The sequence below is a fragment of the Globicephala melas genome, chromosome 9 (genome assembly GCF_963455315.2).
Source record: "Globicephala melas chromosome 9, mGloMel1.2, whole genome shotgun sequence".
Classification (NCBI taxonomy): Eukaryota; Metazoa; Chordata; class Mammalia; order Artiodactyla; family Delphinidae; genus Globicephala; species Globicephala melas.
Genome location: NC_083322.1, coordinates 53,903,351 through 53,918,179, shown reverse-complemented (window position 1 = coordinate 53,918,179; position 14,829 = coordinate 53,903,351). Strand labels below are relative to the sequence as shown.

At 39.8% G+C, this 14,829-nt stretch overlaps 1 protein-coding gene across 6 annotated transcripts in view; it reads right to left on the bottom strand.

Moving 5' to 3' along the window:
• The window catches only part of CDK14 (cyclin dependent kinase 14), a 716,216-nt gene that overhangs the window by 552,548 nt on the left and 148,839 nt on the right, over positions 1-14,829 (bottom strand). For 4 of the 6 annotated variants that reach the window (XM_070046334.1, XM_070046335.1, XM_060304564.1 and 1 more), the window contains one exon: positions 469-532. The exons of the other annotated variants lie outside the window; for them this stretch is intronic. In XM_070046334.1, coding sequence (XP_069902435.1) covers positions 469-532 — 64 coding nt within the window. The remainder of the gene's footprint in view (positions 1-468; positions 533-14,829) is intronic. 6 annotated transcript variants of the gene reach the window in all.

The following is a 14,829-nucleotide window of genomic DNA, read 5'->3' as shown; positions in this document are numbered from 1 at the left end:
CCTGAATTTACATCCAAAGAAGAGAGAAATAAAAATAATATTTAATAAAAATAAAGTAATAATATTTAATAAAAATAGAGAAAGGGGAGGAGTTCATACAAACTGAAGCGTAATCCCAGTGATGATGAGTTCTCTCAGAGTCTAGGAATGCAGAGGAGTGGAAAAGATAAACAAATTCCACTGACAAGAGCCAATAATTTCCTGGCCTGAGCCACGCAAATCACTAAACTTTCCCAGCCCTACATGGGGAAGGTAAAACCACAATCTCAATACTTGAGTCAGATCAAGAAAGGTGCTACATGTGGAGCACAGCCAGGGGCTAACCATGTTGGTTTGCAGAGATGACACTATAAATGGAAGTGAACTCACACTTCTTCTTCCGTTGTACAAAGAAAAGCAGAAAAACTTCCATGAGCTTAAAAAGTAGATTCAAAACTTACTTTTTTTTAACACGAAGACCTTACATACCTGCGTTAAAACAGCATCCCCAACAACTGGAAAACGGTGCTGGTCGGTTAGTTCAGGGACGAGGCTACGAATATGAAACAAGCAAAGGAGCTGAAACCATCTCCAATCTGGGCAGATTCCTCTCATTCCTGTCTCGGGAACAATCCCATCACTTAGGAAATCTGGATCTCTGCCAACATACTGCCTGTGCAGTCGGCTGGGGGATGGGGGAGGAGGGTGGAAATGTCTGGGCAGCTGGCTTTTATCACAAAGCCTTCTCTCTTTGAAAGGCTTACAATGAATTTCCTAGACATGATATAACACAATATTTTAAGGGTTTAGTAGTACAAAAATATCACATTTAAAAAAAAATGTGTCCAAGGTGTAAGAGGCCAATAACGACATAAACAGAGTCTGATGCAAATTCCAGCGGTTTTTAAATTCCTTTCATTAGGCTTAACCTCAACACATCTATATGGGAGAAAAAGAAACTAATATATTGAGCTTAATAGAGGCACCAAGTACTTCCCTACCTTATCCCACTTAAGAATGACTAACTTCTGACAGGAAATTTACTGTGAGCCATTCATGTATTGAAACTCACGTGAACCTAACAACCCTATGAGGTAGGTATTATTAGTATCCCCGTTTCAAGATACACGGAGAGGTTAAGTATCACACAACCAAGAGGTGTTGGAGCCTGGACAGGACTGCAGGTTTATGACGTCAGGCAGCTGGGCACCAGCACCCTGAATTCTCACCTAACACATGAAACTGCCTCACAGCCTTCACTCTCAGAGGAGGAGACTGAGGCTCAGAGAGATTAGGAGACGTCTGTTCATCGTAACAAAGGGACTGCATGGTGGAGCACGGACTCGAATCCATATCTAACGCTGAATTCTCATAAGCAGCTTCCTGTTTTCACCAAACCTTTGCCCCAGCTTGCAATACTGTCAGAAGTCATTTATCCCTATTCCTCAAGGGAGGGTTGCTAGCCAGGTCGTCTCCCTTCTCTTCTCTTAGCCAAACTGCCAATATTCCTACTATAGTATGAGCTTTTGGCCCTTGAGGCATCTGAAAAATACAAAATAGGATTTACGCTCTTCACAGCTATGTAAAATTAAGTATTCAGGTCTATAAATCTGTCATGGAATACGGAAAATCAAATGCATTTGTCTGAATGGAGAAATTAGTGGCTGATTCATATTATTTCTCATTAATATTATAATATTCAGGAAATTAAGTATCATTTTGAAATCCACATTATTAGAGCTTTTAGGTCACACACCTTGCCTGATTTGATCCTAAATGCACTGTCCTTAAATCTTGACTTTCTTGGGTGAAGTAGAATAATGGGGTCAAGGTAGGAGGACAGGAAACTTTGGTTCCAGACCCAGCTCCACTGTAAGAATAGAAAATTGTGGCTTGGGGCACAGCACTCACCTTCTTGGAAGGCAATTTCCCCCTCTACAAAACAGGGATGAAAATATTTATCCACTATCTCACAGGGCTGTTGCAAGAACTGACTGAGATAACATGTGAAATTGTTCTGTGAACTCTGAAGCCCTGCAAAATCTGTTATGAATATGCAGTGACGCTCTTGCCTGACGTTAGCCAGCAGGAGAAGGGGCTTCAGGACCTCTGATGATGGCAAAGAGGGAGACAGCAGTCTGTCCCCCTAATCCCACATGCCCAATAATTCACCCTCCAGGTGAAATCATCACTGGATTTTCAGGGTGAGGAGCTGTGTTCTTAAACAACAGTGAGAGATAATAAGCACTGATTTAAATAAAAGGCTTGAGAACTCCTGGAAGGCACAATCACCACTGCAACTCTCATCCAAACAAGTCTCCAAGGGACGTCTGAGGATGCTCTAGGGGAGCTTTCATTGCTAAACCCTTTGATCAAGTGCAAGATGGGGGTGAAGATTTTAACCTTAAAATTACTCAAAAATGAATTGACATGCATAATGCTTAGGTGTCTTACTTTTTTTTTTTAATCCACTGGAAAAAAAAACTTAAGAAAAACAAACCTGATACCTTAAAATCTAATGTTCAGAACACTTCAGATATTCCTTTTCAGATGTTTTTACTTTCCCTTCTTGTGTCACATTATCGACATGCCAGTATCCAAGTCTATTACCAAACCTGCCAAAGAGATGCATATATGGAGAATAGCCCTTTTTTAAAAAGGCGCGAAATAGCTAAAGATCTTCAAATTCAACTACAGTAACAGCTGCCCCTCTCTTAAAATAAAAGATGCCTAATTATTGGTATTCATGTGGTCAGACTATACCCTCAGAAGACACAGAGCCACCCTTTCAGACCACAACAGAAATCCTTTTAAGCCATTTGACATCTTGCACAGTACAGTTTTAGACCTGCACATATGTCTCAGTTAAGGGCAGAAAATTCACATGATTACAAACCCTAGAAAAAAAATGTTTAAGACAAAGAGGCCAAAATTTTGAAAATAAATACATAAAAGAAACAGAATTTTTAAAAATTATAGTACAAGGAAGCCAGTGCACTGACGAATGGCACATTACTACATTAATGATGGAAACTATGAATATTCATTGCACAATAGTCATAAATAGAATGAAGGGATACCAGAGAGTGCAGATGGGGCAAAAACTCAGATAGCTTTTAAAAGAAAAAAAAGAAGAAGAAAGAAGGAAAGAAAACACATACAGCCTTAGACAATGCTATTTAAGTAAGGGTCCCTGGGTGGAAACTTTGATCTAAGATAAGATAGGACAGTAAGGAAGGAATTTCCTTTCAAAAAGGTAAATAAATAAACAGTATAAAATACCCAGAATGACAGGAAGAGCTTTCAGTAAAAACACACTCAGGGTAGTCTTTGCTTAGGATGTTTGGGATAATCACTACTAAGGTTAGTAAGTACTGCCACACCCCCTCACATCCCCAACTCCCCACTTAAGAGATGGAACAACCCCAGGTAAAAATCCAACGCACTGATGTGCGATCTTGAATGTTTAATTTGTATGTATCTTGGGAATAAGGAGGAAAAACCAAAGATGCAAATAGAATTAACCCCAAAACACGTGCTCATGAATCACAGATTGTGTTTCTCCCATTAGAAGCTAGAGACTTCTGGGAAAAGTTACCACACTGGACAGACAGTGGTTCTAAAGGACAGTTTCAAGATAGGGACAGAAACCCCATAAGCTCTAGATGAGCAAAAACACTACCACACAAATGGACAGTCGTTACCTGTTTTTAAAATATGTGCACAGATTATTCTAAATTGCTGTCTCCAAACTAACCATAGGGGCAAAAAGACATGGGTACTAAATTATTGAGAACACATAACATCTGGCCTGTACTGTTTAATTAGATGAGAAAGAATCCTTCCGGCAAATGCCACAGGATGGATGGGACTGGAGGAAGCACCTACTCTAAGTAGGAAAATCCATTTGTTTGCAGCACTTTCATTTTGTTTCTCAATTAGTCCCACAGCCAAGGGCTACCCTAATACACTCTTAGCATTCATTTGCAACTTCAGAGTCACAGAATTCAAGTAAATGTAATTCAATCGTCATTTAAATGCAAGGAACTTTCAGCGTTCCTTTCAGAAGGCCAACGATCCAGCAGGTCCCTTCCAGCGGCTACTTTAGCCGTCGGGAAGGGGGCTGTCTAGGTCACCCACAGTTCTGCCACTTCACCAGCCCTGGAACCCTGGGCTGGTTTCTTAACTTCTCTAAACCTTAGTTTCCCCGTCTGTAAAAGTAGAAATACTAATGCCAATTATGGGGAAGACTAAATAATGTGCACAAAGAAAAATCATTTAAGGGTTTATCATTTATTTTTTCAAGTCTCATCACCAATAAATGACTGGTGGGACTTCCCTGGCAGTCCAGTGGTTAAGACTCCATGCTCCCAAGGCAGGGGGCGTGGGTTTGATCCCTTGTCAGGGAACTAGGATCCCGCACGCCACACAGCGAGGCCAAAGGATTAAAAAAAAAAAAAAAGTTTGAAAAACATTTTTAAAAAAATGATTGGTGGGCTTCCCTGGTGGCGCAGTGGCTGAGAGTCTGCCTGCCGACGCAGGGGACACAGGTTCGTGCCCCGGTCCGGGAAGATCCCACATGCTGCGGAGTGGCTAGACCCGTGAGCCATGGCCGCTGAGCCTGCGCGTCCGGAGCCTGTGCTCTGCAACAGGAGAGGCCACAACAGTGAGAGGCCCACGTACCACCAAAAAAAAAAAAAAAAAAAAAAGATTGCTGAATTCTAAAAAAGAGAGGGAGAAAGAAAAAAGAAATGTTATGTCTGAATTATGGAAATAAATTCACCAAAAAGACCAAAAATATGTTCTGTTTATTCTTTCAAGCAACATTTATTCAGCACACACTAGGTGCAAAGCACTAAGCTGAACAAACGAGTATAGAGAGAGGAAGAAATGATCTCTGCCCCCAGGAAGCAAACACCCCCGTTAAGGAAATAAAAGATGATTTTAAGGACGCGAATATCTGCTCAGACAACAGGTCCCAAGATCTTGATATGCAGCGCCTATGAGGGGTAACATACTGATGGGGGGAAAAAAAAAACACCAAAAAACAATTCCTCAACACATGGGCACAGGACACACAGATAGGGACAAGGGGTCTACCCCTGCCAAGACAATGAACAGGTTCCAGGAAAAATGTTGGTAACCAAGAAAGAAGAACCAAATAGACATCACCAGGAGAACCTACAGGGGAGGCATCGACCCAGAAGTGAGAAAGCAGGGGATGATTTTCCTCCCTCTGTATAAGAGGTAATTACCGTAGATCTTTCTGGCAACTCCTGTCGACAGATGCACACTGTAGATGTGACGTATGTGAGCACTGTTTCCTACTAAAACATTAGTTAAGAATGCTCACAAATGGACTTCCCTGGTGGTGCAGTGGTTAAGAATCCGCCTGCCAATGCAGGGGACACAGGTTCGAGCCCTGGTCCGGGAAGATCCCACATGCCACAGAGCAACTAAGCCTGGGCACCACAACTACTGAGCCTGCGCTCTAGAGCCCACAAGCCACAACTACTGAAGCCCGTGTGCCACAACTACTGAGCCCGCATGCCTAGAGCCCGTGCTCTGCAACAAGAGAAGCCACCACAACGAGAAGCCCGTGTACCGCAAGGAAGAGTAGCCCCCGCTCACCGCAACTAGAGAAAGCCCGCACGCAGCAACAAAGACCCAACTCAGTCAAAAATAAATTAATTAATTAAAAAAAATAATAATGCTCACAAATGCAGAGCCCCTGACTGTCTCCTAAAATCCCACCCACGCATGGAGCTGACAAACCCCACCAGTGGACATTCCTTTCCGCCAGATCCAGTCAACACAGACAGGGTCATGGCAAGGCCACTGAGATGGGGGAGAAGGGGAGCAGTGGCAGGAGGAAGACTCAGCTTGGACTTCACAGTTTCCCCATCTTTAAAATGAGGAGGTTCCTAAAATTTGATCACTGGTGTTCCACGATCAAGTCAGCCATCATGTGACCTACAGACGTGTGAGGGCTCACATGGAGAGAAGCATGACACAAATGTCACTGAGCATGAGGGACGCTGGCCCGCTATGTGCCAAATCTGTTATAGGGTTTACAAGCGTTATCTGATTAATCATAATAACATTGCCAGGTACATGATCCTTGATGTACAGATAAGGAAAAGAAAGTGCACAAAGATTTTCTGGAGGGTGGGAGTGGGGAACCCCAGATGGACTACAGGAGAAGTGAGATCCCAAAGCTCCTGTTCTTGTGTTTTCCCCGCTCTCCACCCAGCTTCAGAGAGAGCTCAGGGTGGAGATGTGCAGCTACACAGCCCTGGAGGGCACACAGAGTAACAACCAGGACAGCCAGCACCAACCACTTGAAAATAAAAGGAATCTCGGGAAAAAAAAAAATACCCAACGCGTCAACCATTGAATCAAAAGTTCCTGACACTCATCTCCAAACTGGTGCTCTTCGCTGATCCCCAAAACAGTGGTAGAGGTCCCACTAAAAGTTCATAAACATTTTTCAGGTTTCTAAAAATACCCTGCGCTAACGGCAACATCTTGCAGGACACACTTGTGGCTTTCATCACAGAAACATTTAACATACAGACCTTTAAGACCAAAGGAATGTCAAGAAGATAACTAATAGAAAGGCATCTCTCGATCTTTCAAAAATAAATGTAAGAATTCCTCAATACAACCTTCAACTCATTAAACATAATTGGCAGTTCTCTAACACAGAAGGCTTAAAGAACTCACCAACAAAAACTATGACATGTATCTGAGGACCCTCTGATTATTAAATATCTAGAGAAGTAGAAATAATCACTATCTTATGCTCATTAAATTTTTTAATTTGAAAAAACACTCATCTGAGACCTAATAAAAATGATAGCCTTCATTTAGAAAGTAACAAGCATCAAGAGGAAAAAAAAAATGATAAAATCATTCCGTGTAATACTGCAAAGAGCTAAAAAAAATCATTTGCAGATGACATGATTATATACCAAGAAAACCCAAAGGAAACCTCTGAAAAACAGTGGAGCTAATACAGTTGAGTAAAATAACAAAATGCAAAATAAACATGTCAAAATCTACAGGAGCAAAGCAGAAACAAGAGAAATTCATTCTCATCCTTAGTTAGCAATTATTTTCTAAAAGATGTCTCAAAATAGCATTATTGACAAATACAAAAAGCAGGTCATAAAAATTTTTTAAACTACAATACTTTACAAAGAGATCTTTAGCTTTAAAAAAAGACTTAAACGATAATAAGAATATCCTATGTTCCGGGATGAAAAAAAAAAATGTAAACTTATGGAAAGGATATTTTTTAATAGCACTGAAAGAAAACTTTTTACTAAATGTACAACTTAAGTTTTTAAACTTCAATTTTTTTATATCATCTGTATTTTTTTAACTTTTTCATTAATGACCAGGTGTTGTTTTACAATGTAAAAATATAACAGTGTTAGAATTAATAACAATAAAAACACCAAAAGTTTTCAAATGCAATCTTTGAGTTTTGAGGCTGTATTTTAATCGAATTTCCAGTTTTCTTAAACCCCTAAATACGTGTCAATTGAGTTATTAGAAATCAGTTTAACAAGACTGAGCAGCAGGCACAAAGAAACAGGGAAGAACTAAGTTTCACTTCTTTCCCTTCCTTTAGTCTCAAGATAAATGTAATTTGAAGTTTAAAAAAAAAGACAGGTGTTAAAACAAGGAGCAGCACATCACTGGCCTCCGAGGTCACTAGTCACTAGTCACTAGTCACTCCACCTCCAGTGGAAGTGGAAACCAGTTAGAGGCTCTCACATGTGAGTTAAATGGTCCCCAAGCAAACAGCAGGAAGGGCTGGCAAATACATTCATTTTAAAAGTAAATATTAACTTAATGAGCTTGCTGACCGGAAAACTGATACTGCTCTCCTGAGATTTTCACTTCCCTGCTCCTTCTCATCAAAAAAGAAATAAATACTAAGAAGGCACACATACTCCTATTTCTGAGCCCACTGACAAGTACCAGGGAAGAATCTAAAAATCACTCTTTATGTCTGTGTCCGCAAAACTTCCCATCTCGACTGGTTGTAAAAGCAGAAAGACAAAGTAAATCAGACAATATACATGCCACAACTAGTCCATGAAACGCAGTAGGGAGCATAAGGAAGTTCAGGTCTCTTTTTAGGGGCCATAATTCTGCTATCCCATTGCAGAACCAGGGCCAGTCATTATAAAGCATCTGTCTTGCTTGCCTGCCTGCCTCTTTGCCCTTCTTCTACCCTTACCTGCACCAGTCACGCACCAGAAAAGAATCATGTCTGTCACAGTGGAAGGATGGCACAGGCAGCCACAAAGGTCACTACATTGGTTGGACCCAGTGCACGGATTGTGAAAAAAGCTCAGGGCAAAAAAAGCCCAGTGGCTGGCAGCTAGACCATTTGCTTCAGAGAAGACGGAGATGACTGTCCCCACCAAGATCAAGCAGTTTCAGGATAAAAAGGAAAAAAAAAAAGAAAAGAAAAAGAAAACACAATGATATTGGAAGCATAAGGAAGAGGAGAAAGAAAGAAATGCTCTGTTTCTTTTCTCAGCACCCACCCTACCAATAAAATGGAATAAGAAGCATTCAATGTCTCTCTCCATGCCCACCTAGTAGTTTTTGTTTTTCTTACTAAGATATAACTATTGAAAAGATCTGCCTGTTTCCTCTATAGTTTTAGCCTTCACAAACATTTCAGTTGTCACGATATGAAATAAAAATGAAGTTAGAGTCACTTCACATGCACGAGCTAATAATCCAAGCGTATACATAGCCAGGCCTTGAAGTAAAGAAATGAATTTCTCATCTGACACTTTCTGTTCAATATTAACTTTTTACCTTGTTTAAGGAAGGCAATGTACACCCATTGAAAGACATCCTGACATTATGTTCTGAACATGCCACTTAAAACACATACTCTCATAATGCCTCCCAGCTCCAACCAACCTGTAGGCAGGCCAGTTGGTGATCCAGGGTACCTCATCCAACAGTTAACATTCCATAACCTTCACTGTGGGCAGTGCCCTAATGTCTAACTGGAAATTTGTATTAAACGACCAAGGATCAAGCTTGTATCTCAAAACAATTCCACCCAATCCCCATCCATATACAGATAAAAATGGCAATACAAGCACAGTTTTAACATAAGCATGAAACTGAAATCTAAAATGTAAAGAGTAATTGATAGAAGAGACCTCCTTGATCTCACGCTAACCAACCATGTTCTCTTTGGCAACTTATTTAATCTGCCTGGATGGACCTCAGTTTCCTCTCTGTAAGATGAGTATAACTTGACTCAAAAATGACCTAGCTCCACTGAAGGAATCTTTTAGGTTCACTCACTCTTGTGCCTTATTAGGAAAACCATTCAACTGTTAGAATTATTACCAAACATCAGTTGCATCTTTGTAAGAACGCTGGGTCCTTTCTCCATCTACCCGCCATACACCACACCGTACCACCCGTGTATTGTTTCTCCCTTCTCCTGGGAAGCAGCCTAGTAAAATGCCAAGCACACACTGCAGTCAGAGTGACTAGGCTGGAATCGCGGATTAATGGGCTTTCTAGTTGAGGGGCTTTGAGCAAGTCACAACTTCAGTGAACCTCAATTTCCATATTATCCTTCTGTTGTTTTTCCTTTTTTCAGATGTTTCCCCCACGCGGAGGAAACATATGCTTTACAAAGCTGAGATCATACTTACGGTTGCTTTCACTTAACATTGTAATTTTTATTTTTTGCTTTTTAATATTTTATAAATTTTCTGCAATGTGCATACTTACTTTTCTTAATAGCAAATATTTAAATTATTCAGTGAAAAATATGTAATTGTGATAGAAAGGGAAAATTCTGAACCAGAAAAAAAGTCCAGGGTGATGCCAATATGCTGTGTTGCCTGAAAAAAAATATTCAAATGGAGAGAAATGTGTGTGTGCATGTGTGTGTGTGTGTGCACGCGTGTGTGTGTATATAATAACATAATAAGTGAAAGAAAAGGAACACTGTAGATACTAAAAGTGAATCACCCAAAATTGTGGTCATCCAATGTCATTCACATGGGTTTTAAGATTTTTATTTTCTAATAACTGTAGAGAAAGTAATGTAAAGGCAGACTTGTGTATCTTGCAAAGTACATATTTATTTATTTTTTCCTTTTATGACCAAAGCACCTTTTTGTTGTACATGTAACACACCATCTAGATAAAGTAATGCAAACCTCTGGGGAAAGTTCTGAGCTAAATTAGGGCACCTGGGGACAGGCCATATGTTACCAAGCCTTCTGCACACCTGAACCCCAATATCTAATGACCCAAGGATGCTCATTTATAAAATTAAATAGTCTGCCTTTTAGGAGAAGAGAATCAAGCATTAAAGAACGTTCTCCACCATGTTCATTTGAAGACAATATAAGGAGAGCTATAGAGCTGAAGAAGATTTAAAATAAATGAGCAACTATAACACAAAAGATGCTGTAATTCATGCCCTGAATGACTATTACTAACATACTATTTTATCTCATCAATCTTACCTCTTCTTTACCTATAATGTTTTTAATTAATGCCATTTCCATTAAAATTGAAAAATAATCGTTACTCTTATTCATTTTTATCTGTTGTAGAATATTATCTACCTAGCCCCTTCTTTGTTAAACATTTCTTTATCACTGTCTGAGTTTTTCTTTTAGCTAAAATACCTAAAAAATAAATGTGATATTAAGAAATATACAATTGTAGAACTAGGACTATATTTTCGGAACCAAAAATCAGGATGCGTGATCTGAAATCAAGAGCTGTTCAAAAAAATTCAGACTGCATGTAATTGTACCAATATCCATCTTCAACTCACTTCTAATAGTAACAGATATGTTAGAAGAGTGGTCCTCAATCATTTTTATCATCAAACCCACTTGCAGGATATGACACACTGTCAAAAAATAAACTGTGCTAAGCTAACTGCAGGAGCAATATTCTTAAGGTGTGTGCTTTGGGGTAGGGGGAAGAACCCTGCACCAAAATCTTCATTCAGGGAGCATTTAGAAAACTTCCACCCTCCACACCATCACTGTTTTATAGAGCGGGTGCAATTCCCTATTTTGAAAATCGTTTAAAATAGGACAAATAATGCTCTGAGGTAACTAAGTTATGGCCATAGCCCAGCCTTAAGGCAAGGAACAGACTAGAGGAACATACTTCATTTTGTTTCCACCAAGACATATGTCATGCGTGATCATTTCATACTTGGTACATCACCATGGACAAACTCTGGAATATGCCAAATTCCTGGTACTCTAACTGCAACTCAGCCCCTTTCTTTCCCACTCAAGAAAATATATCAAAACACAATTGAGGGCTTCCCTGGTGGCGCAGTGGTTGGGAGTCCGCCTGCCGATGCAGGGAACGCGGGTTCGTGCCCCGGTCTGGGGGGATCCCACGTGTCGCGGAGCGGCTGGGCCTGTGAGCCATGGCCGCTGGGCCTGCGCGTCCGGAGCCTGTGTTCCTCAGCGGGAGAGGCCACAACAGTGAGCGGCCCATGTACCACAAAAAAAAAAAAAAAAAAACACAATTGAGAGACTGACATCAATCTGCTCTATATTTTTTTAAAGGAAATGATTTGCATACTTCAATATTTCAGCTGATGGAACACAGAGTTGTAACAATGTGTTTGACGCCGGCTAGGCTACACTGAATATGAAGATACATTCTAGACATCACACTTTATAGACATCTCACATGAGGGTATCCATAGATTGAGAAAACACAATCAGCAGATTGAAAAACACATGGAATTGACGACTCCAAGAGACTTCCACATTCTGGGTCCAATTCCAAGTCCCTTTCAATACTTAAAAGTCTGATTTGCCAGGCTGGAAAAAACTATCAGTGGAAAGTTAAATAAGTACTCTACCTGATACAATTTAGGCTGAGTATACAATTACGTGTTGAAGCAGTTTTTTCTACTTTAACTATATGGCCATGAAAGCCTTAAAGTTTTTCCCCACACATCCATTAGCATGCATATAAGATTTAATATCATGGAATTTAGAGTAGCTATTTAAAAGACACAAGAAAAAACTATTAACCTCATTATTAAAAATTAAGCTTAAAACGTTGTGGTGCAAGACAGCGAAACACTGTAGTAAAGAGTACTGTCATACTTTCAGATCATAAAAAATACATATTTTTAAGAAAATCCCCAGGCTCATATGCTGGGAAGGAAGGAAGGAAGGAAGGGACGGAGAGAGGGACGGAGGGAGGGAGGGAGGAGGGAGGAAGGGAAGAGGAGAGAGACAGGGGCAGGGAGAGGAGAAGAGGAGGAGACAGGGAAAGAAAGAGAGAGAGGAAGGAAGGAGGGAGGAAAAGAAAGAAGGGAGGAAGGCAGAAAAAAGTAAAAGAGAAAATAAAATTTAGAAACTAAATAAAGAATTGAAGAATAAGCAGAACCAACGTTATACATTGAAAATAAGATAGATTCAGAAGGAAAAAGTGAGTATTCCTTCAATTACTGTCTTTACATGGGAAGAGCTCCTTCAGGAAGCCTGACATTGATGCATTCTGGAGAAATCAAGCTTGCAAAATTAAGAGCATTTTGGTGGTTCCAATTTTTGGTAACTGTGCCTTTTGTAAATTTTATGACACAGAGAATAAGAAGAGTTAAGTGTGTTTTGGACTATAAAAAAATATTTAATAAATGTATCCCTCAGAGAAGGATCATTTAGAAAGGAATGTCTGTCACAATGCCCTAAAGGTCATCACACTCCAGATCGAGTGGAGACCACGATTCCAGTCCTCAGAGAACCCTCACCCCCTGACTTAGCTGATTTCAATTATCATTATGGCTCCATGAAAAACGGGCCATCTCAAACACAACCAAGCAATTTAAGGATTTGAGGATTATGAATCAGTGGCTCAATTTCAGTCAGAAGGAAAATGGGTATAATGTGCTGTCTATAGCTGGATTCATTTTGTACCTGTTGAAGAAAATCCTAAGTACTTGGGTTACATAGAGAGACTTCCTAAGCCAAAGGTCGGCTTTCTGCGAATGAATTCAAACATGCAAATGAAAGCACTGCCTAGAAGGGAACACCAGCCACCTTACAAGAGAGGCTTCCTACACCCTAATGGGCCTACTTGTCAGGATATGCACTGCCCACAAGAGAAACAGGACGCTACTCAATGCTTTCAACTTCTGTAACATTCTGTCTTTGGGGAATGAAGAATATAAATGTGACTAATTCTCCCAAATGTCATACATTTTGCATTTTGTGACAGGCACCTCCTCTCTGAATCTTTACAGCACTACCCAGACATTTTAGCCACTGTCTGGGACTAGATATAATTATGGTAATTATGTCTACCATAATTAGGGAGAGGGTAAATATGATCAAACATTTATAGAAAGGAAAAACTGAAGTGCAGAAAGTTTTAAGAATCAGAAAATTTCAACTAAATTTCCAAAGAGAGAATTAAGGAGGAAGTGAGGTTCTTTCTCAGCCATCCAAAATGTTGAATTTTAAATATAATGACTTACCAGATTACTGGCATGATCAGAGAACAGTCTGTTAATTTCTAGACCTCTCTCATGCGATGGGTTCATATCATCCAGGGCTGGCAAACATGACCATCGTAAGAGTAAAATAGAATATAAAGTAATGTAAAATCTTACTATAAAGAGAAAGTGAGATTGAATCTGTGCCCAGGCCCAACGCTGCAAGATGACAGGAGCTGGTCAACCTGCGAATGCCAGCGCGATGAAGTCTTGTGAGACTGACTAGACTGAGAGTCAGGTTCTGAGCATATCCAGAGACTAACATAAAACAGACATCAATACAGTTGTCCCTCAGTATCAGCATGGATGCTCAAGACCCTTATATAAAATGGCATAGTATTTGCACATAACCTACACACATTTTTCCATATACTTCATATTTTTATACATCTTTATTGGAGTATAATTGCTTCACAATGCTGTGCTAGTTTCTGTTGTACAACAAAGTGAATCAGCCATATGCATACATATAGCCCCATATCCTCTCCCTCTTAAGCCTCCCACCCACCCTCCCTATCCCACCCCTCTGAGTCGTCACAAAGCACCAAGCTGATCTCCCTGTGCTACACTGCTGCTTCCCACTAGCTATCTATTTTACATTTGGTAGTGTATATATGTCAATGCTACTCTCACTTCCCCCCCAGCTTCCCCTTCCTTCCCCTTTAAATCATCTCTAGATTACTTATAATACCTAATACAATGTAAATGATATGTAAATAGTTGTAAATACAATGTAAATATTATGTAAATAGTTGTATATACAGTGTAAATATTTTGTAAATACAATGGAAATGCTATATAAATAGTTGCCACCATGGAACAAATTCAAGTTTTGCTTTTTGGAACTTTCTGGAATTTTTTTTCCAAATGTTTTCGATCTAAGGTTGGTTGAATCCATGGACACAAAAGCCACGGATAGGGAGGGCTGACTGTAAATACCTGATGTACAAATCTCTGATTAGGTAAGGATAATGACAAGAAAGATGTTTTGGGAAGGCTGGAGTGGAGGACTGAGAGATGGAACAATAAGACCAATTAAGAGGTTATTGGGATAAAACAGGTAAAAGCGATAAAGTTCTGAACTGAAGTGGTGGCAGCTGGAATGATGATAAAGGTGTTAAAATAAGAGATTACTGTTTGATAAGGGTAGAAAGGTAGGCGAGAGATGGATGAAAGGCCTTGAAAGCCAAGCTAGGAATTTAGACTTGAACCTGCAGTTGACAGGGAGTTGTTCTTTTTGTTTTGTTTTTTTTTAATTTTTATTGGAGTATAATTGCTTTACAATGTTGTGTTAGTTT